The 25,925-nt window shown below is 38.1% G+C and overlaps 1 protein-coding gene across 15 annotated transcripts in view; it reads left to right on the top strand.

The window, feature by feature from the left end:
* Positions 1–25,925, top strand: part of LOC128028962 (MDS1 and EVI1 complex locus protein EVI1-A) — a 157,301-nt gene that overhangs the window by 113,578 nt on the left and 17,798 nt on the right. For 14 of the 15 annotated variants that reach the window (XM_052616361.1, XM_052616365.1, XM_052616363.1 and 11 more), the window contains exon 3: positions 20,802–20,918. In XM_052616361.1, coding sequence (XP_052472321.1) covers positions 20,802–20,918 — 117 coding nt within the window. Of the gene's footprint in view, positions 1–18,689; positions 19,292–20,801; positions 20,919–25,925 lie in introns of those variants that run through there. The other variant, XM_052616370.1, reaches the window with a different exon arrangement.

Genomic DNA, 25,925 nt, shown 5'->3' with positions numbered 1-25,925 from the left:
GGACGAAGGATGAAACAAAATGAAAAAGAGACAATATTGGGTGATTTTTAGGTTGGAGGTGGCAGAGCAGAACTCAGATAGCGACATAGATGTTAAGTCATGGAGAAAGCAGGTGTACGGTAGAGCTTGTAACGGACGGATAGCATACAAACACGCTGTATCATCAGTCCTTTCATAAAAAGCCATTAAACTGTTAGCTAAACGACAGCTGAGACTGCATTAGCAACATTGGCGCTGATTAGCATCTACACGCACACACTCGTGCAAATGTGCACACGGTTTGTCTCGGCGGAGCTGACCTGTTGACACGCTGATCGGTTTGTCAGAGATGGATGGACTGTGTAAGAACTGTGGAGGAGGAGTGTAAAAGAGATAGAGAGGAGGAGGAGAAAGAGAGAGTGACAGAGGAGCAGATGGATGGGTTTAGGGCATTTACAGAGACGGAGGGAGGCTGTTAAAGATGAAAAGATGGAAAGAAACAAAAGGAAACAGACATGTGAGGGTTCAAACCGAGAAAAGAGTCTGAGACGTCACTTTTTCGGTTATTCAACCTAATAAAAGCATCAAAGCAACTTCCAATACGAACGACGGAAAGCGTGTTTGCATCCCATCAACAGCAGCTGGAAGAGCAGATCTGTTTGTTTCCCGTCTTCCTCAGATAACATTGAAAGGAGAGAAAGCGAGAGATAGAAAGAAAAGAATGAAAGAGTTTAGAGCCAATGCAGTCTGATGAGAGGTGAGATATCATCTTGCTCCTCCTTGTGTGTGTGTGAACAGACGTAAAGACCTTCAGTGTAAAGGTGATGACATATTCATAAAGTTTAGCACTGTTCCCAAAAGAGACACGAGGGTCTAACACACTCCATCCTGCTGTCCTCTCACAATATGAGTGCATATTGTTTTATTATATTTAATATTTAAGTACAGTATTGTTCAAAATAATAGCAGTACAATGTGACTAACCAGAATAATCAAGGTTTTTCGTATATTTTTTTATTGCTACGTGGCAAACAAGTTACCAGTAGGTTCAGTAGATTCTCAGAAAACAAATGAGACCCAGCATTCATGATATGAACGCTCTTAAGGCTGTGCAATTGGGCAAATAGTTGAATTAGTTGAAAGGGGTGTGTTCAAAAAAATAGCAGTGTGGCATTCAATCACTGAGGTCATCAATTTTGTGAAGAAACAGGTGTGAATCAGGTGGCCCCTATTTAAGGATGAAGCCAACACTTGTTGAACATGCATTTGAAAGCTGAGGAAAATGGGTCGTTCAAGACATTGTTCAGAAGAACAGCGTACTTTGATTAAAAAGTTCATTAGAGAGGGGAAAACCTATAAAGAGGTGCAAAAAATGATAGGCTGTTCAGCTAAAATGATCTCCAATGCCTTAAAATGGAGAGCAAAACCAGAGAGACGTGGAAGAAAACGGAAGACAACCATCAAAATGGATAGAAGAATAACCAGAATGGCAAAGGCTCAGCCAATGATCACCTCCAGGATGATCAAAGACAGTCTGGAGTTACCTGTAAGTACTGTGACAGTTAGAAGACGTCTGTGTGAAGCTAATCTATTTTCAAGAATCCCCCGCAAAGTCCCTCTGTTAAAAAAAAAGGCATGTGCAGAAGAGGTTACAATTTGCCAAAGAACACATCAACTGGCCTAAAGAGAAATGGAGGAACATTTTGTGGACTGATGAGAGTAAAATTGTTCTTTTTGGGTCCAAGGGCCACAGGCAGTTTGTGAGACGACCCCCAAACTCTGAATTCAAGCCACAGTACACAGTGAAGACAGTGAAGCATGGAGGTGCAAGCATCATGATATGGGCATGTTTCTCCTACTATGGTGTTGGGCCTATTTATCGCATAACAGGGATCATGGATCAGTTTGCATATGTTAAAATACTTAAAGAGGTCATGTTGCCCTATGCTGAAGAGGACATGCCCTTGAAATGGTTGTTTCAACAAGACAATGACCCAAAACACACTAGTAAACGGGCAAAGTCTTGGTTCCAAACCAACAAAATTAATGTTATGGAGTGGCCAGCCCAATCTCCAGACCTTAATCCAATTGAGAACTTGTGGGGTGATATCAAAAATGCTGTTTCTGAAGCAAAACCAAGAAATGTGAATGAATTGTGGAATGTTGTTAAAGAATCATGGAGTGGAATAACAGCTGAGAGGTGCCACAAGTTGGTTGACTCCATGCCACACAGATGTCAAGCAGTTTTAAAAAACTGTGGTCATACAACTAAATATTAGTTTAGTGATTCACAGGATTGCTAAATCCCAGAAAAAAAAATGTTTGTACAAAATAGTTTTGAGTTTGTACAGTCAAAGGTAGACACTGCTATTTTTTTGAACACACCCCTTTCAACTAATTGCCCAATTGCACAGCCTTAAGAGCGTGCATATCATGAATGCTGGGTCTTGTTTGTTTTCTGACAATCTACTGAACCTACTGGTAACTTGTTTGCCACGTAGCAATAAAAAATATACTAAAAACCTTGATTATTCTGGTTAGTCACATTGTACTGCTATTATTTTGAACAATACTGTATAAGACAGATGATATCTTCTACTGTAAGTGCTGACCAGTCATACAAAATAAACATGAATGAATGAATGAATGTTGACTGTCAAATTGTGGTAATGTGTCTGATTTGGAATAAAATAACATTAAATTTAATTTTATCTTTCAGAATTGTAATTGGATTGTGGATGTCAGGCTGTGATTGTTTAATATGTTTTGTGTGTGTGTATTATATATAATGGCATTAATAGCATACATAAAAATAAAACACCAACAAACTGATAAATAGTAAATAGATAATAGATTTTCTTCTAATATCTACTAAAAGTAGAATTTTTGGTAATGGGTCTGGATTGGTAGTTTTCTAAAATTTGGAGAAAATTATTATAATTTGTTGAAAGCTTATGAAAACATATTTTTTTCTTAAGAATAGCGTGCACTTTTAAGTAGTTCACTGCAACACTATTTAAGATTCGGTCGATTTCGATTTGATGTTGTCTTTAAAATTGAAGCAGTGAATGTAAAACAGCTGACAGTAGGCCCAGAGCAGTTTGGATTAGTATCTAGTGTTTGCCATCTTGATTCCTCCACGCTCTCTGTGTGTTTGTCAAGTTGTAAAGAATCCCTTGTGTTATCATGTTAGTGTCTGCAGTCTGTTTGTTCTCTTCTGATGCATCATTATTGCATTGTGTTCTTTTGAAGTGTTACTGTGTGTGTATGTGTGTAATGTGCAGATGAGTGGATTCAGCCATGAGAGTGTGAGAATGCACTAACCATGTTCTGTTGTGCCACGCTGAACATCTATCTATCTATCTATCTATCTATCTATCTTTCTATCTATCTATCTTGTTGTGACCATTATACACATTAGTCTAGACATCAGATTGACCCTGGTAATGTTGTTTGGGTGTCTGCAGCACAGACAACACTTTGAAGAAACCTCTTAAAGTGATTAGCAGTGTTTTACATCGGACTCCTGTGGTTTACCAGATAATAGCAATCAACAAAACTATTCTTTCCACTTCCAAAATGAACATCTACATCTGCAATATCTGTTAACTAAGAGTCGCAGTTCAGCGGAGCTATTTCTGAGACGAAGTGAAAATGAAGCCAGCGGAACAGTCCAAATCCGACTTCAGCCTGTAAGGGAAATAATTACTTAGATCCAAACTTGACGACAAGATTAAGTTCCAAACATGAGGTTTGCCTGAATGCGTGGTCTTTCGTGGAACGTGGCCCGTTCAAAGAATGAGAGATGACATGAGACAGAAAGAAAGAGTGCGAGTTCATGAGAGGATGAGAAGTGAATGTTCTGACCCAAACTCTGCCCTCGCTGTCCTCCGTGAGATGGATGGACTGGGCTTTAGAAGGACTCTAAAAGTAGATATACACACAAACACACAGCCCAATATAGACCAGAGTGCATCACTCTATTGTGCATACACACAATTGATGGGGTCGAACTGAATGATGGAAAGACGAGAAGAGAAATATTTAGGGAATTAAAGGATAGATGAGGAGAGATGGAATCCAAAAGGAAAGAAAAAGCACCATATTCCAAAACCAAGTGAGCTGTCCAGCTGCCTACCGCCTTATAAAGCAGCGACTGAACTCAAACTCTCTACTTAGTTAGCAAATCTGTATTGATTTTTAATAAAGGCAAGTTGAGAAGAACATGATGCACTAATAAGCATAAATACTGTACATGTAGCACAAACATTTTTAGTATAAAATCATTTTATTTTATTTTTATTATCATGAATTAATGTATCATCGACATTTCTTATGCTTCATCTGCCATATTAGAGATATATTTTTTAACTGTAATAGTTTGTAAAATGTAAAAATCTTTCTGGGATTGCATTACAAAAAGTACAATTTTGCTACCATTGTATTTTGCTACTGGTATTTTGGATGTGTACCATGGTCCTATTATAATATATTGGACATGCACCATGGTAATATTGTGGTATTTTAGACATAATCCATGTTACTACAATGCTATTTTGGATATATACCATGGTACTGCCATGGTCAATGCAGTTAAACTTTGATACTACCATGGTATTTTGTACTTGTACTATGGTACTACTATGGTATTTTTAACATGTACTATGGTATTTTGGACATTTGTCATAATACTACCATGGTATTTTAGATGTGTACCATGATTCTTTGGGTGTGTACCATATAGTACCATGGTATTGTGTTATTTTTGGAAATGTGCCATGATATTCTGAATGTGTTCCAAGGTACAATCATAATATTTTGGACACATGTATCATATAGTAGCATGGTATTCTTCAAAGTGCCATAATTTTATCATATAATACCATCACTGTCCCAATTTTTAACTGAATTACAGGAGTAAGCATAATTATGATGCCTATGGAACAGCATTGATTTCTAGAGCACATCGGATGTCTTTAAATGCTGGCTATATAGGCAGCTCTCTAGGTTTTAGGATAAGTCCTTGTGCAATGAATGGGTCAGAGATGTGTTTGTGTTTGAGTTTATGTGTGTGTGTGATTGTTATAGCAGACGTGCCCTGCTGTTTTATTTCTTTTGTAAAGCATCCAGTTCACCCAGCGTTGAAGCAATGTTACATTTAAGTCTTTGCAGCGCTGCAGCTAAACCACAGGAATGCAGCTCTCTCCTTCCTCCTTACTCACTATCTCTTTCTCAGCCTGTTTTTCTCTCTAGCTCCTGTCTGTCCCCATCCCTGCAGTTAACCCTGGAAAAAAGAAGCTGTCAAAGCAGTAACAGGAGCTTTCGGGTCTTTGTGCATGTCCAGTCAAATGAATCACACACGTGTTGGTCTTTTACCTGTCTGTCTCTCATTTGGGTCTTAGCTCTGGGCTCAGCTGGTTCCCGCTCCGGATGGTTTTCTTTCCTTCTAGGCACAGCGAACAGTCTGTTCCAGACGCCCAGAATCCATTTTCATGACACTCAGGAGAGATTTTGGATCACTAATCTGATCAAATTAGCTCACTGTTCTCCTGATAACAGATGTGTTGGGATTCACGTATTAGTGTCAGGCCTATATAAAGGATGTAACGGATTTATTTATGAAAATAAATAATATTATATTGAAAGACATTTTTTATGAATTAATGAATTAATTAATAAAAAATTATACACACCATTTTAACAAGTATTATATTCAAAATAATTATTTATTTAAATTACATTTTAATAATAAATTATATAAAATGAATTCATTCTTTAATTAATAGGAACTTTGCACAGACCATGTTACCGTTAATAAGAGTTTTCCAAGAACTGCAAATGTCTCGGTTCATGGCTTAAAGTTAACGCACAAAAACATAATCGTGTTTTTTTTTTTTTTTCTATGCAATATTTAGGGCAAACTTTGACTATAAAGTCAAATAACATCCTGCAAGACATCCTGACTAACTTAAGCTCTACAATAATGCAACTTCAATATGCACTGATGCTTTTTTTTTAAACCCTGTTCTCTGTAAAACAGCTGCTGTCCTATCAAAGCAACAATTACTGAGTGCGTGTGTGTGTGTGTGTGTGTGTGTGTGTGTGTGTGTGTGTGTGTGTGTGTGTGTGTGTGTGTGTGTGTGCATGTGTGTGTGCGCACTGGGGATGGTAATGTCTTTAAGATGTCTGTTTGAGATATTTGAGTTAATTATGTGGATTTACATGCATCATTTACTGATCACTCTCCCCAGATACAAATTCCATATTTCCCCATGGCTCATCATTATTTTGATATCAGCTCATCCACAGATATATATATAAAAGAGCGAGACGGGGTCAGAGAGTTACATGAGGATGGAGGCTTTTTATCAGTCATTGTTTTTTATACTGAGCTAATGATACTTTTGATCTCCTTCACTTGAATCTGTCCTTCATACTAATATTTTTAGATTTTCATGATTTAGTATGTTTATTAAATGTTTTCTGGTCCTGACAATGTAGTTAATTTTCAAACTGTCCACTTTTACCCGCAATTGTTTCTAGCTAATTTAATTCTTATGTTTGTTGGTCAAAAAAAGAGAGAGAGAGAGAGAGAGAGAGAGAGATTTTTTAGAAAGAAGACTTAAATGTGCATTGCAAAAATTTACTTCAGCGAGATAATGGATTATATCTAAGAGTTATGGCTGTTTTGGTGTAATAAACCCTGACTAACATTATAACTTAAAGTCTGCAATATGGTGATTTCAGTATGCACTGATGAGTTTTAATTGCAAGTACAAATGCAAAAAGTACCCGTATTTGGCTGGTTGTGTGTTTATTTCCTATCCTGACTCTTTCTAAGAGAGAAAGTGAAGAAAAGTAAAGAGAGATACAGAGATGTCCAGTGATGGCCAATTCCCAAACAGACTGACAAACTGAATCACACATACACATGCATTATTGCATTTAGAAAGGTACTCACTTTTAAAACTGACCTGGATGTGCCCAGGTTTACTGAAAGGGTTTGTTTGTAAGTTAATTAAGCTTGATTAACGGTCTGTGTTTTTACTTTTGTGATATCTGTGATGACACAAAGCAGCGTTCAGCCACGGCAGGCTCAAAGATCACTTACCGACACACTCTCTCATCAATCACACACACACCCACAGAGAGAGAGAGCTGTGTGCAGTCTTGTCAAGCTCCACAAACACTGAATAAGTGTTTATGTGATCACATGTGATGGGTCCCCTCTTAGTAACACACAGTGTCATCAATCACAGACACACACATAAACACATAACGTGCTCTCATATACTACCAGCCCAAAAATCTCACCATTTATATCTTTTGTCTCTCATTGTCTCCCTTTATAGCATCTTTCTCTTTTCATGAATATACATAATGTTTTTTGGCATGTTTTAAGGCCTTTTGGCCATTTTACTGTCAACATATCTCTTGTGTTTCTCTCTTTCTTTTTCTCTCTTTCATTCCCATCAGTTCCACATTTTCTGTATTTTTTTCCTTGCTCCTTCATTCTCATTTTCTCTCTCCTTCCTCTCTGCTTCTCTTTTTATGTGGAGTTGCCGTAGGCGGCATGGCTGGCCGGCGAGGGTCACCAGTGGGAATTCTGGGAGCTGAGGTTCCAGTCATCCATTACCCTGCTTGTTTCTCACTCTGGCAGCCCTGCGACAGGGTTCTATTAAGAGCTCTTACACACACACACACACACACACACATACACACATATACTCATGCATTTGATCAGCGCTTAGATTACACTCTAAAAGCACTGGACACACACATCACACTGTGTCGCAGACAGCCTCAGGCTTCACGTGCATGTAATGACATCCAATATTCCACTGCAGTTTTCCTCACTATGCATGTATTTATATGTGAGTGTGTGTTCAGGTGCAGGGAATGTTTTTGTATGCTAAGCCTGACCTGAAAATCCAAAGCGGGGTTTAAAGAAAGCGGGAGAGAATATAGGAGTAATAATAAAAGTTTTTGTTTTGGTTGTTTGTTTGAGAAAATGAGTGGACAACTTAAAGTTACCAAGAAAAGAAAAATCTACCTTTTTTATCTTTTGGGCTTATCTTGCATGATTCATCAGGAAACAATTATGTTTTCAACTAGATTTTTTTACATTTCTGAAAAAAAATAAAAAATAAAATAAAAAAGGATAGCTATGCAAAACCAGTTGCCATGATAGGGGGTTGTTGATAAGTACGCATTAAATTGAAGTATAATGATTTCTATAAAAACTTAAAGCAGCACCGCTGTTTACAGCATTGATAATAATAAGAAATATAAAAAAAAATTCAGCTTTGCCATCACAGAACTAAATTACATCTTAGAATATATTTAAACAGGAAAAAGTTATTTTAAATTGTAATAACATTCCACAATATTACTTTTTATTGTATTTTTGATCAAATAAATGCATAAAAAAAACATCTTAACGACAAACAATACAAACAATAATGTGGCTAGATGTAAACGTTCTTCTATGAAGTTTTTGTCATTTTAGAATACCATTTAATGCCGTCTTTAAATGTTTACTTTTAAACGTATTACCATTTAAACATTAATTGTTCTGCTATTAATAGACAATCTTTCTCTTGACGTGACCCCCTCTAGCTTTTCTGTAAGAGTGCTATCATTAAATCCACATATGCATTCACACATATAGCACACACACATACACTGACACACATTCGTATTTCATACAGACGAAAACCAAACACAATATTTCTTCTCCATGAATCCCTTTTGACCACAGAACACCTGGTCTTAAAGCCTGCGGTAAACTTTAAAGTGCTGTGGAGCTACAGCATACAGTACATCATAAACCTGCGACCGGCAAACATAAGTACATTATAAACATGAGCCAAACCATACACACCTCACAGCTTCTCAGCCAACGGCTTTATAAACCGGCTTTATAAACCTCTGACTCCTCTTTATTATGACATCATAAACATGAGCCCTACATCCAAACTCATGTATGTGTGTGTGTAGCTGTTCTTCTAGAATTTAAAAAAACCTGTGAAAGAAAGCAAAAGAATGCTTGAAATGAAGAAATGAAGAAAGGAAGAAATAGGAGGGAAGGAAAGAAGAAAATGGTGTGTAGAAAAGTAAGGAAGGGAAAGGGGAATGAATGAGGACGTGAGTAAGGAAACAAGAACTTTCCTGAGGAAGGGAAGTGAGAGAGAAAGAAAAGGAAACAAGGAAAGAAGAATAAGGGAATATGGAAATAAGCAAGGAAAGAAGGAAAAGGGAAAGCATAAAGATGAAAGGAAAGAAGTTAAGAAAATAAGGAAGTATTTAAGGAAAGAATTAACTTCCTTGAAGGAAGGAAGTTAAGGAAAAGAAAGCAAGGAAAGAATAAGGGAATATGGGGGAAAAAAAGCAAGGAAGGAAAGAATAAAGAAGGAAAGTGGAAAGAAGAAAGGTAAGAAATGAATGAAGGAAATGTAGCCATAAGAAAATAAGGATATATGGAAGGAAAGAATAAACTTTCTTGAAGAAAGGAAGCAAAGTTAAAGAAAAAATAAAGAAATTAAAGAAGAAAAAGGGAGTACTGAAAGAAGTAAGCAAGTAAGGAAGGAAGGAAAAAAATAAACAAATGAATGAAGAAAGAAAGAACGTTATGAAATTGAACTTCCTTGAAGCTTTGGAGGGAGAAAAAAGAAAGAGGAAGCAAGGAAAGAATGCAAAGGGAGCAAGGAAGTGAGGAAAGAAATGAAGGAAAGGAGGCAGGAAGGAAGAAAGGAAAGAAGAAACAAAGAAGGAATGAATGAAACAAGGAAGAGATGGGAAGAATTAACAGCCAGAATGGAGGGAGAGAAGACAAGAAGAGAAAAAGAAAGTGAGGAAGAAAAGAAGGAAGGAAGAGGGAGGAAGAATTAACAGTAAGTATGGATGGATGGAAAGAAGACAGGAAAGAAAAAAGGAAGTGATGAAGGAATGAAGACAGTAAAGAAAGAATGTGATAAGGAAGTACAAATGTTTAAGAATTAAAGTCACAATAGGAAAAAGAAAGGGACTCAAATTTAGAGAAAAGAAGATGGAGTGAAGGAAAGAGTGGGACAGTTAAAAGTGAGATGACAGCTCTCGTCAAACAAACAGATATTTAGTGTGAGCTCATCAGTCGAGCCGACACTCTGTGTACACACTCTCCACATCTTCATAATGAGGAACTTTCACTCTTTATAAACAGGATTATTCACAGATAGAGAGATGGAAAGAAGGGGGTCTCTGTGTATAACTGATCTGAGGAATGTTTTGGCAGATTTAGGCTTTTGGGGAGAAGGGAAGCTTAACACCAAGAAATATATGGATTTTTGTGAGATATTTTTGGAGACGTGCACTTTGGCTTGTGGTATGCTGTAATTTGATGGTGGTTTATTTGATGGTGATTTTGTTCTAATAAACATAAATAAAATGACTATATAATTAATTGTAATATATATATATATATGCACTACTGTTTCAAAAGTAAAATATTTTTTGAAGCAATTAATACTTTCATTCAGCAAGGATGCATTAATTTGATTAAAAGTGACAGTAAATTCATTTATAATTACAAAAGATTGTTATTTTTTTTTTATTCATCAAGGAATTCTGAAAACATTTCTCAGTTTCTATAAAAATACTGACATAGATAATAATAATAAGAAATGTTTCTTGAGTACCAAATCACAATATTAGAATGCTTTCTGATGGATCATGTCACAATGAAGACTTAAATAACTGCTAAAATTCGATTTTGTTATGACAGGAATAAAACATATTAAAAAAAAAAAAAAAAAGTGTGTGTTAATGAGAAGAGAATGTGTGTGTAATCAGTAGCCATTTCCTGTCTCTCCATCTGTAGGGCCCCTCTCTCTCTCTTTGGCCTTTGTTTCAAACTCCGTCCCACAACTTTAGGGAAACTACCATCTTTGGTGTGGTCAGTGTGTTTGTGTGTGTATAAGTGTGTGCCTATTTCTGTACTAATCGATATTTCAGGGTGCTGCAGATGTTGTTCATTCACCAGAGAAATATATCAGTGTTAGTTTATGTAAGGAGAGTGTGTTTATGTAAGGTTTGCTGAAGCTTCTTGCATTAGGACTTCATCACAGTGAAGACTATAGAGAAAGAGAGAGAGATGGAAAGAAAGAGCAGATGAAAGAGCTTTGGCATTGTGAGTAATGCAGAGAATGCGATGAAAGATGGATGAAGAGTTATGCCAAGAGAAAAGATGGAGGAGTGAAATAGTAGAGGGATGGAGAGATGACGAGCGACGAAAGAGGGAAATAAAGAGGGAGAGAGAGATGATCTAGTCATATCCCAATGGTGTTCCATCACCCCAAACTCACAATAAGCATCGATCCACCTGTACCTGTGTGTGTGTGTGTGTGTGTGTGTGTGTGTGTGTATGTGTGTGTGTGTGATGCTCACCATTGTCTTATTCGCTCACACACACATGATTGATCACTGAATCAGTCTCTCCAACATTCAGCCATAAAAGCTATAACTGGCCCTCATAAAAGCAGATTTATCAGGCCAGGCCCGCCCGGTGCACGCACGCCGCCCAAAAGCATGTGACACCTCCATGATTGGGTTGGAATTGAGTAAACCTGCACTATTGAGCCCAATGTCTGACAAGTCAATCAGCTCCTGGTTCACACACACACACACAGTCCAAAATATGAGAATGCAGTCTTCTAAAAGACTCTTTGTGTTTCTGCATACATTTAATATACAAACCAACTCATAGACGCAAACACATGTGGCCATTTGTGTCACAGCACTTTAGCATCTTGCTGGGTTAAATATATACCAACTCTAACTTAGCTCCCCTTTGAAGCTACTGAAAACCAGTGAAGCTCTAAATAGGAGTGACAAGTTAATTAGGCAGAGTTGTCTTTTTTTATCCCCTTTGAAATGTTGCATTCAGTTTGTTCTGCTTGCAATTAAACGAAAGGGTGTCCATTTCCTTTTAAACGCTCCTTAGATAAACTCCTTAGATAAAACTCCTCAGTAAAAGTTGCCCATGTGTAAAAGCCTATAGGAATCCAATCAGAGAAAAAGATCACAGGACTGGAGAGGAAATTGGGAAATTTACCTCTAAATCCTACAATGAGTATCACAAGCTAAGTAAGTGGAAATCAAAGAACATAATATTACATTAATAGATTATGATTTACATTATCTGCACATAATCCCGTTTGGCTTTCGGAATGCCGGCATTCCATTTCTAAATGAAGCTTTTATTTGTCAATCTTTAAGCACTCGTGATTTGTCGCCTTGTTTGACTTTTCCTCGCAATTAAAAAGGTGCAAACGCATTATGGTGGCAGGCCAAAATGAAAATTGTTGCCACGTGCCTGCTAGCACATCAGTAACACGTGTGTGCTCCGGTCTCCTCCAAAACACCTGCGTTTGCAGGAGGAGGAAAGAAATCAACTTTTTTTTTTTCAGCACTAATGACATCAGTTTAAAGGGTAGCGCTGAAACGATTGTGCCTCTTACATGCGTGATTATTAAAATGTAGACCTGACTGTTTTAATGGGCACCGTTGCTCCACGGGAATTTCATTTCCCGCTCGGTTTAAGCCACAGAGTGACGGCCTGTGGATGTAATGAGCCTTTTTTGTGGTATCTAATTTCCCTTTACGATAAAGGTGCATGTGAGTGTGTGCCTGTTCCTCCGCTGGTAAGCACACCAGATAGGCCTATAGCTCCAATATTAAATATGATGCTTTAAATTGGACACGGCGTACAGGAGAGCTTGCTGTTGGCTCTCAAGTGCATCACACATCAAAGGCTCGCAGACAGCACAATAAACGTAATAAATGTTCAACACCCACGCCTCGGATCTGAGGTGGTACGTTCCACTACTTTAGCATTAAAATAGTCTTTTTAAGATGATACCCAGGCTTTTAACCCTGTGAAGCCTGACATGTGAAATAATCTAAATGGAAGTTTATTGAACCTTTAGACAAAAGTTTGCATATGTGTTTTTTGATGAAGCTTTAATCATGCTTTTATGGCTCAAAAAGTATGATATAGAGAAGGCAGGCTATTTCAGGTTGCTTAATCTTGAAATATTACAAACAATATAAATGTTTTTCTTACACTTGTTTCATAAAATCTTTTGAAGATTTCACAGCAAAAAGACGTGTATATTTTGGACGTTTTTAGATTTATCCTAAACGGCCTTTTATTTGCTAAATAAAAAAGTATCATCTATCGATCAGCAGAAGGGATGTAGTGGATTGTGGACAACAGGTTTTAATCATGTTAACGGTCCATAGAAATTTGGATATCAAATATGATGAGGTTGGCTTTATAGGGTTATCTAATTACCGTCCAAAGCACCGAGATGTCTGTCTATATGTGTGTATGTTTTACTGTGGTAAATGAAGTCGAAATTTCCAGTGTGTCCTGTTGAGTTTTAAGTACGCTTCTCCCTCCTCACTAATTTATGTTTTAAAAACGTTACCTCTGACACAGCTGCCGAGTTTATCGCACCCCACGGCCGGCATACATTCTGGGACATGGGACGTGTGTGTGTGGAAACGAAAGGGAAGTATCTGTGATTACCGCAGCCCCGTATCATAAACCCCTCCCTTCCCCCGTCCCCCCGAGGTGGCACATTCCAACGGTCGGCTGTGTGCCGCACGGTGCCAGAGGCCACACTTCAGGAGAGAGACTTCTCAACCCTGAAAATCAGCGGTGTAAATACAAGTCCAGCACTTCCCACCTATGTTTTTGAGAAGAAAAAAAATGCATCCCCCTGTGGCCCCTATAAGTCTCACGGTTTGAATAGTGCATTGTGCTGCAGACTACTGGTTCTGTTTTAGGCCGGCCTGTGTTATTGCGACCGAGTCACGTCTTGTCATTCCCGCTGTCAAAGCAATTAACTTCATGTTAGCCAGAGAACACAAACTATCTGTTTCACACCCGCCCGTCTGGCGCAACGGGTCCTGCCACTTACACGAACCCGTTTCGTATCCAAAACATAAATTATGCTTGTAATAATTAATCCTCCTGAGAAGACCGCAACAACTTTTTAGTCTCTTAATGATGAATTGAAGATTTGTGATGTTGCAATAAAGTGGTGCATATTGCATTTAAACAATCAATCTGTGGTAGCTGTTTGTTCCACACGGCTGTTCTTCAAATATAAAGACTAAATTATTCAGCATGTAGGTGGAAGTTTTGGGAGCTCAGACAGTTTTCTTTTCATTTGGATGTGTGTGTGCTTGGAGATGAAACATAGGCCCCTCGTCATGCATTCGGGCCCCAGGGCCCGCAGGGGACGAGACGGGTGAGACTGCACAGACGGGGCCGAGATGATGGGGTACTAATTCAACACAACCCACTCCTGAAATAGAGGGAAGAAACACTCTCTCTCTTCTCTTTCTTTGTGAACCTGGCAAATGAAAATAATCTTTAATTAGGAGTGAGCCAGAGACCGGGTGAGAGGGTAAACATGGCGCAGGCGCGACGGACTTAGCCAGGGCACTTCAGAGGAGGGGGCACACTGACCTCGTCCACATAAAGCTGTGATTTATGGCACGCAGGGCGCAGCAGCGGGGATGCCGTACCTCTCTCAGAGAACCAAATTACCGAGGTGGAGATTAACACACACGCTACTGGCCTACTTCCAGATCCAAGGAAATTTTTATTTACATTTTTCCACTTTCATTTCCTCCCTTCTCTTTTAATGGTAATTGGTTGGTGTTAGGAAGGAGAGCTCTCAAAGCCCCTCAAGAGTGTTTTATTTAGGGATGCAGATGGAGAAGAGTGGTAGTTTTGTGTGGCACACATGCAATATTTTTTTAAATGTCAAAACATGTAGAATTGTACTGACAGATGTGCCACACTTAATAAATCGTCAAGTTTTGATATTATTTATTTGTTTTATGTTGACAACAATTTTTATTTTGTTTTTCAAAAGTAAAACGTAAAGAAAAAACAGTATTCATGTTGGTTTCATACATTAAAAAAACATGTATACTATAAATGTAGTGAATATTTAAGTTTCTTGTTATCACATTATGTTTAACATGGATTCCTGCATGGTGGATGCTTCACATTTTGATTTGGTTATTTTTTTTTATTTTTTAAACAGAATAACTTCATTAGGAACTTCACTACTCAAGAACTAATAACAATTATTTATTTTTTCAGCCTTTTAATGACACCCCCCACCCCATCTTTTTACTTTAAACCTAACAAAAAATATCAAGGTGACTTTTAATGCAGATACTGAAAACATTTTCATGTGTTTGGAATTGTCCAAATTAATTGCTGTTTTGATGTACTTACTTGATTATTGCACCTTAATCATGTTATGCAAAATGTAATTAATGTTGTTAATGATGACATTATTATTGTTATATACAGTTCGATGGCTGTTTGAAATGTAAAGCTCTATCTAGCCACGTCAAGATCATTATGTAGCTGTTTTCATTAGATTTTCAAGCTATTAGAGGCAAACAAAAGATGACTAAGTGGTAAGGAGTCTCAGCCCCGGGCTCTAAATTGGTCAGTTGGAGCAGTTTTAAATGAGTTTTGGTTGAGCCCGTTGATTGAGTGGCCCCGCGTTTTAAATAAATAGCTGGTTGTGGAGTCCAGCGTCTGCAGGGAGGCGCGGTGCAGGCTTAATGCAGAATTTCGCTCCTGTCAATGGGAGGTCTATCTCGATGAATGGTTGAACTATTTCATGTGGATTTGGCTGCGATATTTTCTTTTTCTCTCGCCCCCTACCCTCTTCCCCTTTAGGATGTGCTGGAATGCATCTCTCGTACACAGTGTTTCCATTAGAGCGCGACTCCAGGGCTGAGGGAGACCGCGGGGAGCAGCTCCTTCCCGGCGTCAGTTTCTCGCCCATCTGGGATTCCCCTCCGCACAAGTTTAACTAACGTCTTAATGCGCGCAGTCCAGCGCTGGTGGACTAAAAAAAATAATAATAATAAAATCAAAAAGATTCAGTTTTAAAGTGTTATTCTGTTCAAAGTGTTTATGAATGAACATAAAACCCCAGACATTTAAAATCCTCTGATCAATGCATGTTTTAATAGTAGGCTTTCGGGTCAATGAAGTGACGCGTCTTTTCCTGATCTATTAGGTTAATTAAACACATTAAAATAAATGTAATTGGAAAGAGAGTGACTTCAGTAAAATTTTTATTTGATTATCATTGTGTTAAATGTAACTTTGATATTTATGTTGCGCTTAAAATCAAATGTGTTAGATGGTGTAACTGTCCAGTGATTTTCTTTTCTTTTTTTCTTTTCTTTTTTTTCTTTTTCTTTTCTTTTTTTTGTTAGACAAAAATGTTTGGTAGCTTGGTATAAACAATTATTATTTATCTAATAATAATCAGTAGACAATAGCAATTCTGTTTTAAAATGTTAGTTCTTAAAACACGTCCATCAATTAAAACAAGTCACAGCCTATTAGTGTGGCATAAACGTGCAGGAGGCCACTTTGTTGTCATGTGACATGAAAACCATAAAATAGAGAGAACCTCTTTACACCCTCATGTCAAGTAGGCTATATTAAGTCATTTTTATATAGTAGACTATATAAGCTATCGCTTATATATTTTTATTTAAGTGTTATTCAAAGCTATTCATTACCTAAAAACCTAGGCTATTTGAAATTTATATTTATAAAAAATAAAAATAAAATTCATTTATTGAAATTTTGAAAATATTTTATTTTTTTTATTGTTTTTTTACTTGTTACACCACCACATTTTAAGAGTCAAAGGTTAGCCTACACGATTACGAACATGGCACGTGTTTTAAACTTTTTAAATTTTAAAGGATTTCTCATAAAATCATCTCTGATAAATTTAGCAAAATAGCATTGATCTACGTGCAGTCAGCTGTGACGTAGTTTAAACAAACACCTAGAAGAAATAAATAAAATCTACTATCTAAATGACTTTTATTAAAGAGATTCATTATAGGGCCGGATTAAATTCAGTTTTATTGAATTCAACCATGTTTAAGCGTCGAGTTGCATTGTTAGGTCGTTTGGGCAATTTTTCTAGCAATACAACTGAATCTTTCATGTTCCATCTAGCAATTTGACGCCTTAATGTGTACGGCGTTGTGTGCAGCAATTTCGCAGCCGTGAAAAGAAATGACTCCCGGTCCCGGTAGCTCCACAGCTCCGCGCTTGACTGATGCGCTCCCCTCCAGAGAGAGAGAGCGCGCACGAGAGCGAGCGAGAGGCGGCCAGTTCTCTAAATAATACAGTCTCTAGACTCCTCGAATCTATCGAATTAAACATGTGTGCCCGTTCAAAATAATGCCTGCAGGTTTTCCCTACACATGTGACATTAAAGAACCTGTCAACAATGCAAAAAATGCAACTTCGTTCCTGAGGAAAGTAGAAAGTTTTCCTCCTGTTTTTAAACCCAGCTCACTACGCCATCTACCGGAGAGGCGCGAAGTGACGCTCCAGGAGTTGCCCCTGCCCCGTGGGCTCTCTTACCCCGTGTTACCCCTGCCTTGGTACAGATAGCACCGGCCCTTTTGTTTATCTGCTATCGCTTCCTTCTTTTCAGAACAATTCAGCTGAGGAGCCTCTATCACCAGCCTCCATCAGACCCCGTCGAGGCCAGGCAATCACTTTCCCAGATTACTTGTATTTAATACACAATGCATCATAAACCAAATCCCTCATCCTGACAGTGAGAAAATAGAACAGCTCATAGCTTGAGCTTTCCCAATTTATGGCTAAATTAAAAAGGCTTCCAACAATGGACAAGTCGAGGAATGGCAGGAAATCGATGCGCGGCGGACCGGGGTCTCTTTGCGGTTCTCAAGGAGCGCGGCTATGGGAATCTTTGACGAGGGCCGCCGTATTTACAACATGATTTTTCCTGTCCTTCCTCCGCTTCTGCCCTGTGATTTCATCAAACAATGGACATTATCTGAACCTTGAGTTCAATGTCAAAGATAGGCCAGGGAGACATATTCATCTTCATCAGAGTCATTAGAGTCCCGTCAGTGGACTTGCGCTTCTTACATGCGCTGGACTCCAATATGAAGTCTCGCTCTTAAAAATAAGGGCCTAGTGCAAAATGAGATCATTCAAGTTCTTAAGAAATTTAAAAAAATAATCAAATAAAGAGTTATGTGATAAACCGCTTGATGAATCTTTACTTTTAAACATTGCGCTAGATTTAAAATATAAAAAATGCAAAACATAGGCTAAGTGAATAATAACCACATGTAGAAAATGTATTGCACTAAAAACACCTTTCATTTTATGGAGCTGTTAAAATAGCAGGAAATTATTTTCCTGCTCCTAATAAACTTTTTATTATTATTATTATTTTATTTTATTATTATTATTATTATTATTATTGTGAAATTTGTTTCGTGTGAAGAGATGGGAGAGGATTTATTTCGCTTTGTATCAGTCGTGGGCTGTCTGGAGCAGGTGTATTGTGCATGCGGCGAGAAAGAAGACTAAAAAAACTATTAGCCTATTTGGAAAGTTAAGGTAGCTCTGTTTGTGTACTAAAGCTAAACGCAAATGTTAGTTCTTAAATGAGTTGTAATGTTAATTGCACGTCATTTAGTTTTAAAGAAACAATAGTGTTACACCACAGTGCACTTTCACTTGCACGCTCCCTCGATTTCATGTCCTTCCCCCGCGAGCAAACGCCGCTGATATCGTGATTACTGGATGGCTTCATTACAGCAGGGAAATTCGGGTCCAACCGCGAGCAGCCCCGTCCCGACCTCGCGCTGACCTCGCCTCACCGCGATCGTGGAGAAGCCTCATGCAACTTCCGACCGTGGACACGCGAGACAGGTCCCCCCTCCCCTCCTCCTCCTCATCCTCCTCCTCCTTAGCGCATCTCCCTCGCTTGGGACAAGAGAGGATCCACTGGAACGGGACAGACAGAGACACTCCTACACGTTCAGATCACTGAAGGTGGACGATCCTCGCCGTCATTCTGTTCCTCTTCACGCTCTTTCAGTCGCTATCCGATGCCAGGAATAGGGACAGTCAATAAAACCGCCAGCCAGACCTACCGACACCTGGGCACTTTCAACGGAACGATTCGTGAAAGGACGGATTAAAGTTGGACAAAGTTTTTGTCCGCGGGGGAAATAAGCGTGTCGTCCGCTTGATAAGAGCAAAACGAGAGAGAGGCGGCGATTTTTTTCTTCTTCTTCAGCAAGAGACACGGATACATGCCGCAAAACACAGCGGTCGCGTACGAGCTTCATTCGAGGCTGTTGTGAGTTTTTTGGAGCAGTTTGATTTATTCATTCGTCCCAGTGAGAGTTCCGCGGAGTTTTTAAGGTAGGCGGTTTAAGTTCTTATATCAGAGTTTCTCTCGGACAAGGCGCGAGTTAATGGTCAGATAAAGTCCATTCATCCTTCACCTTTGAACTTGTTTAATTGTATTGAAACGAAGGGCTTTCGTTCTTTGCTCTGAAGCGAAACGCTTAAATGCAATGCGAGTCGCTAAGATCTCCAGCTTTTTATTATTATTATTATTATTATTAATTTCTTTGTCTAAAGATTTTCTAGGCTAATTTTGTAGTATTTGGGGGGGGGGGGGGTCATGAGTAACTGATTTGTATTTACTTTTCAGTTGAAGCTTGTTTTCTGAGCAATGTTTCATGTTTTGTTTTTGTTTTAAACAATTGTGTAGACCTTTAAACGAATATTATTCAATGAAAGATGCATTTTCATGACAATAAAAGTTATTACAGCTGACAAATGTGTCTAGTTTTACGAGTTTAGTTTGTAGTAGGCTAATACGTTTTTTTTCTTTTTACAAAAACACATTGTTTTAAAAATATCTCTCTAGACACTTGTAACACTTTTTCTGCATAGTTAGGCACTTCCAGACAGTTAATTTTTATATATTTATTTCAACACAAATTATATGTCTTTATATTTATTTAACGAGAGAGAGAGAGAGCTCGTGAGAGGATCAGTGTTGTTTGGGAGGGGCGAGTTTGCGCGCGGTGGATTTATTTGGCCTTAAACTGCATAAACTCAAAGCCTAAATATTAAAGAAATGTTTAGTGCGCTCCATTTTCTCCGTTAATAACGTGTTTGTATTCGTTACCCTTCACGGAAAGAGCGAGAGGGAGTTTGTTGGGGCAGTAACGGTAGTTTGGCAGCTCGGTGAAAGATAAACCCGTTATTTTCGTTTCGAGAGTTTTGGCAGAAAACAAAGCAAATTGTGAAGACTGTTACTGGGCAGACTGAAAGGCTGTTTCTTTCATAAATATTTTTGACTTTGCAAAATCATTTTGATTGCATTCAGATCTGCAATTTAGACCCTTTTAAAGCTTTTCCATTTTACTTTTAAATGTATTGTAAAACCTTTAAATTGTATTCTATGGATATTTGCTGAAAAACTAAAGGCAGACTACTAACTAGAAGGTAGTGAAAGTGTATGCATTTTATGTTTATTATTTTGTCAATTTCGCAAAACAATACTTAAAAAACAGCACTGTTGTGTTGATGTGTAAAACTTACTTGAACAGATGCCAGGTAGTTGAGCCACTAGATGATGTTTAAGACGAAGTTAAGAAGAATTTTGTTTTGTTTGTGACATTCACTTGATGACTAAAAAGCAAAGCTGAAGAGGCTGTGAGTGAGGGAGAGAAGCAAAGTGTGCAAAGATGTTGTCAGTGTCTTAGAGAAAAGTGTGTGTGTGTGGATAATTTTGACTTATCTTTATCACTGTTTTCTAAGTCTAAGTGGGTGGCATGAGATTTTAGTCACTTCACAGTAATCGGTAAAAGTTGAAGATCAAAGACTGATCTCTCTCTCTCTTCTCTTTCTTTCTCAGGGTGAGCACACAGGTTTGGATGGGAACGTGTGTGATAGCTGGAGCTGGCTAAGGCACGTCCAGATCTCTCCATCCACCCACCAACACAACCTCACAGCCTGCCAGATACATGAGCAGGTACGTGGAGAACACACACACACACCCAGAGCACCTGCATGGCCAACATAATGAAGTGTTTAAAGGTGTTTCTGTTATCTTTAATAGCAGATTCCTTCTGCATTCTCGTTCTCGTTCTATGTGTGTCACTGTGTTTTGGTCTTTTGTATCTTAGCTGTAGCGTGAAGGACCACAGGCCAGGATCACACACACGCCCACACACACTCTCTCAGTCAAGCATGATGATAATCACACATTTTGTATCTTTGCACTCGGATATGAGGGATGACAAATTCCTGAATCCTTATGGAGTGAAAGACAGTTGCGAAGAGACTCTCAAAGAGAGAGAGAGAAGGCAAAGAGAATGAGTCACATCCATAAATTCACAGCTTTTATTCACAGTATTTTACACACCACAAAATTTTACTGTTAACTTTTATTTTTTATTCTCTTCCTTAAAAGGCTGAACCAGTGAGGTTGTAATTTTGTGTGTTTAAAAGGCAGCTTTTTAAATGTTAAAATGTTATGTCCATATTTGAAGAGAAATTGGGTAGTCTAAGTGGATTGAAATAAACAGGATTAAATGGGTTTCACTGAGATATATTAAACTGAGTTGAGTTGGTCTGAATAGAACTGAGATTAAATTGAGTTGAGAATCAGATGTACTGGATTTAACTGAGTTAAGTCAAGTTGAGTTGGATTAAGATGAGCTGAGTTGAGCAGGATTCAACTGTTTTATTTAAGGTGAACTTTTTTGTTTTATTGAGTTGAGTTGGACTGAAATAAATTAATTTGAGGCAAACTGAGTTAAAATAGATTTGTTAAACCAAAGTAGACCGGACTGGAATAAACTGAGATGAGGACTGGATCTAATTCAGACTGCATTGATCTGGACTCAAGCAGATTTAAATGGAGATCAGCTGGGTTGGACTGAGTTGAGTTGTGCTTTTTTGAACTACTTCTCAGCACAGCAAGCTAAATCTATAACGAAACAATAATCATGTGATCAGTTCCTGCCATCAGGATTATTTTGGAGATCCCAAATCGCACAATAAGATATTCAGTGAACCCAGTCCTTATGAAATTAACTTACCGTTTGCCAGATAACAAAGACCTCTTGAAGCACCGGTCGGCCTTTTCAAGTGAAATGACGTATGTTGAGGATTCATTCAAATGTTAAACAGGCCAATTGTATTCTCCATATTCAGCTTTGCAAATCCAAATGTTTCTCAATCTAAAGTGTGATTTTGATGTTTGATGAATAATAAAAAAGCAGGACTGAGTTTAGATCTTCTAAATATTTTACTTTTCTAAAAGAGAAACTAAAAGAGAGAGAGAACCTGTTCAGACATAACTGTTCAACTATGGCACCTTGACATAACAAAGAGTTGGGCTTAGACTTTATGGTTTCCGGCAACCCACGTTTTTATAATCACGCTGTACCTCCTTATAGCGACAAAACCTGAGGAGAGAGATACAAAAGACTGACCGTTATCAGTTTTCATAAAGAATAGATTTAGGCTGCGTGGAGATGTGTGAAAGAATGTGTTCATCTTTTTCCGGTCCCACTCTTTTTTGCACGAACAGCTTTCCTTAATTTATTCTTTAAGATATTATCTAGAACTGTTGGATGGATTTTGATCGTGTTGGATGTAAAGCTTAATTGTTGTTTTTTAAAACTGAGGGAAATAAGGAAAGATTCACGCGAGATTCAGCATCTTGATTTAGCTGTTTAACACTTAAAAGTTCTTTGTTAAATGTTACCTACAACAATTAGCATGAAGAAAATCCATGGCTGGACAGCTATTGATCAACTTGGACACAAGGAATGCTGATTGTCCGATTATTCCAGCTTATCTCTCGTCACCTTTACACTGGACCCGGGGAAGGGGAAAGGGGATTTCAGCGTGAGGCGTTGGTCTGTGTGAAAGTGTTTTTCATTCCTACAGTGCTGAACGAAGGATCTAATGGACCTGTTTATCAGGACATCAGTGCACTAACATCCGTTTCTCATAGACACTTAGACAATAGAGCCGAGCTATGTGAGTGTATGTGTGTGCGGTGCTTGTATATGAAGTGACCTCTCTTACTTGGAGAGGAAAGTCTTAGACTGTTTGCTTCAGTAATTGCAGAAGTCAAGGTAATGATTATCTAGTGCACTTCTCAGCGCCCTCAAAGTCAAGTGCAAGTGTTTTTGTATCTTAAAGTCTTGGAAAGAAAAGTCGTGATGATAAATGTTTGATTTGTCTCCTGTGGTTCAGTATGGGTCAAAATTGGCAAGGATCATATTAATTCCCCATTTACATAGCGGTATGGGTCAGTGTGTTATTATAAGGCACTGAAAGTTAATAAGTTTACAACCTTCACTTATCAATTAACATGAAACACAAGTACACTAACCAAAACCCCATCACCTAAAGAAAAGAAAAAAAAGAAAATTGGATTAAATCTTTAAGGCATTTTTTTCTTTCAAGGTGTGTGTATTTATTTATTTGCCTTTAGTATATTTACTGTTTATTTTTAATATGACATTTTATTACATTGTGTTACATATTTTATTATTTTCATATTTATATATATGTATTTACATGCATATACTGTACTTCATTTAATTTTACTCTTGGAAACATACAGTATGTGAGTGAGTAAGCGAGTATTATTTTTTATTTTGTTTTATTATTATTATTATTATTTCTTTGGGAGCATCCATGGATTTATTTATTTAGTTAGTAGTTATAGTAGATTTAGTATATATTACTATACAGTCCCAGCCACCCTTAGTAAATATGAGCAAAGGTGGCTTGCAAAATTATCATTTTAATCTTTCATTTTTTTTAAATCACAAAATTCTTACCTATCATTGAAGTAAACAGTTGAAATTGAGGGAAAACACATTATGAACTAAATGTTTTCCTCCAATGCATATTGCACGTGTGTCTATAAATCGTCCTAATGCACTATGAAGAGGAGCGTTTGAGTGGCCAAAGACTCTCCAAGGATCAAAGCTGGAGAATCGTAAAGATTAGTTGAGTCTTGGGTTAGAAAGAATAAAAAAATTAAAAATAAATATAAAAAAGCACTACATCACTACATGTTGTTCGGAAGGTTTCAAGAAAAATCTTCTTCGCTCATTCAAAAAAAAAACTAGATTGGAAATGATTGGAACTTCGAATGGGACTGGCTTCTATGGTCACATGAAACTAAAAAAATGAGCTTTTTGGCAGCAAATCCACCAGATGGGTAAAAAGTACCCCATGCCTAAAGTTAAATATACTGCTGGATCTTTAATGTTGTTGGCCTATTTTTCTGCAGGAGGTCCTGGACATCTTGTTCAGATATTGGCATCATGGATCAAATCAAATACCAACAGATAGAAAATCAAAACCTTACTGCCTACTTTAGAAATCTTATAATAGGTCATGGTTGGCTCTTCCAGCAGATCAATGATCCAAAACAAACATCAAAATCAACACAAAAATGTGCCACTGATGACAAAATGAATCTTCTGCCATGGCCATCTCAGTTCCCTGACCTGAACCCTGTAGAAAATGAGTGAGGAGAACTGAAGAGAAGAGAATCTGTGAACCTGAAGGATCTGGGGTGGTTCTGTATAAAGGAATGTTCTCTGATCTCTTGTCAGGTGTTCTCCAAACTCATCAGGCATTATATGAGAAAACTCAGAGCTGTCATATTGGGAAAATGACGTTGCAATAATTGGGTGCCAATAATAACATGAACTAGAGAAAAACATTTATTTCATAATAAGATTTCCATTGATTTATTTCAATGATAGGTCAGAATTTTGTGAATTCTTTGAATAAAAGATCCAAAAGATAAATGGTGTAAATTTATTTTCACAGCCACCTCTGTTTATATTTACCAAGGGTGCAAATATTAGTGGTTGGGACTGTTTTTAAACATCCAGAGTGAATTTATCACATCTACTAATTTTGCAAGCTGTAGTAACATTGTCCTGATATTTAATGTTCTGTTGTGGTTACCACTCAAAAGTCCTCCCGATAATACGCATTCGTCCTCAGAACAGTGTGTGTGAGCGTGTGCATCTGAAAAGGCTTGTAGGTTGGCACTCACCCTTGGCACTGAAGAATCAGTCCATGGCCCAGAATAGGTTGCCAAGAGTGATGCCCTGTAAACTCTCCTGATCTCTGAGCTTGGCTGGCTCGCTGTGTCCTCGACCAACACGTTGTATGAGTGTGTGTTCCTGTATCATTCATCCCATGGCCCCTCACACCGCGTTTGAACAGCTCTGCCTTTGTCTCATGCTCACAATATTATTGCGGCCCTTTGCTCCCTGTCTTTGTACGATAAAAACACACACACACTCACAGAAAGAGGGTCAGTTGTGACATTGCAAGTACAAGATATCAGAGATCTGCAGGAAGGCACCAGAAGGGGTAGACTGGCCGTGAAAGTGTGTGAGAGAGACTCCGTTCTCATGTTGTCTTGAGGGTCCTGTTAGTTCCCTGTATTTTCCTGTTAAACAATAGAGCAGGACTCAGTCCCTCCGTGTCCCCCACAGCCTGGTGGGTCTTGTACACACACACACACACACACACATAATAACCATGGCGTTTCCAAGGGGTCTCCACCTCACTGTTGCTTTTATCATATTATCAGGGGTTTTTGTGCATGTGTGTCTGATTGTGTGACATCTCTAATAAGAATGCTCAAATGTCACCACCAGATCCTAACAGGAAGTGAGCTGTCTAGTGCCTTCAAGGCTTGCCAAAAATAACACCATCCAAATAACACAACAGTTTCTCCCGCTACCTATTGTGTTCACGCAGGAAGTGTGTGTGTCAATCAGATAGGTCTCCATTCGGATTCTTTAACACCGTCTCTTTCAAACACAAATGCTCAAGCTCAAGTTCCCATCATTGTTTGTCCATCAAAATGTATTGTCATTTATTTTTTATATCACATGCTTGTAAAAAATATACACCGTTACACCATTCAGAAAATACTGAGGATCTGATGAAATAAAGTTGAACTGGCATTAAAATCTGA

This window comes from Carassius gibelio, chromosome A15, assembly GCF_023724105.1.
Source record: "Carassius gibelio isolate Cgi1373 ecotype wild population from Czech Republic chromosome A15, carGib1.2-hapl.c, whole genome shotgun sequence".
NCBI lineage: Eukaryota > Metazoa > Chordata > Actinopteri > Cypriniformes > Cyprinidae > Carassius > Carassius gibelio.
The sequence above is the reverse complement of the archived record's forward strand: the minus strand, read 5'-3'. Positions and strand labels throughout refer to the sequence as shown.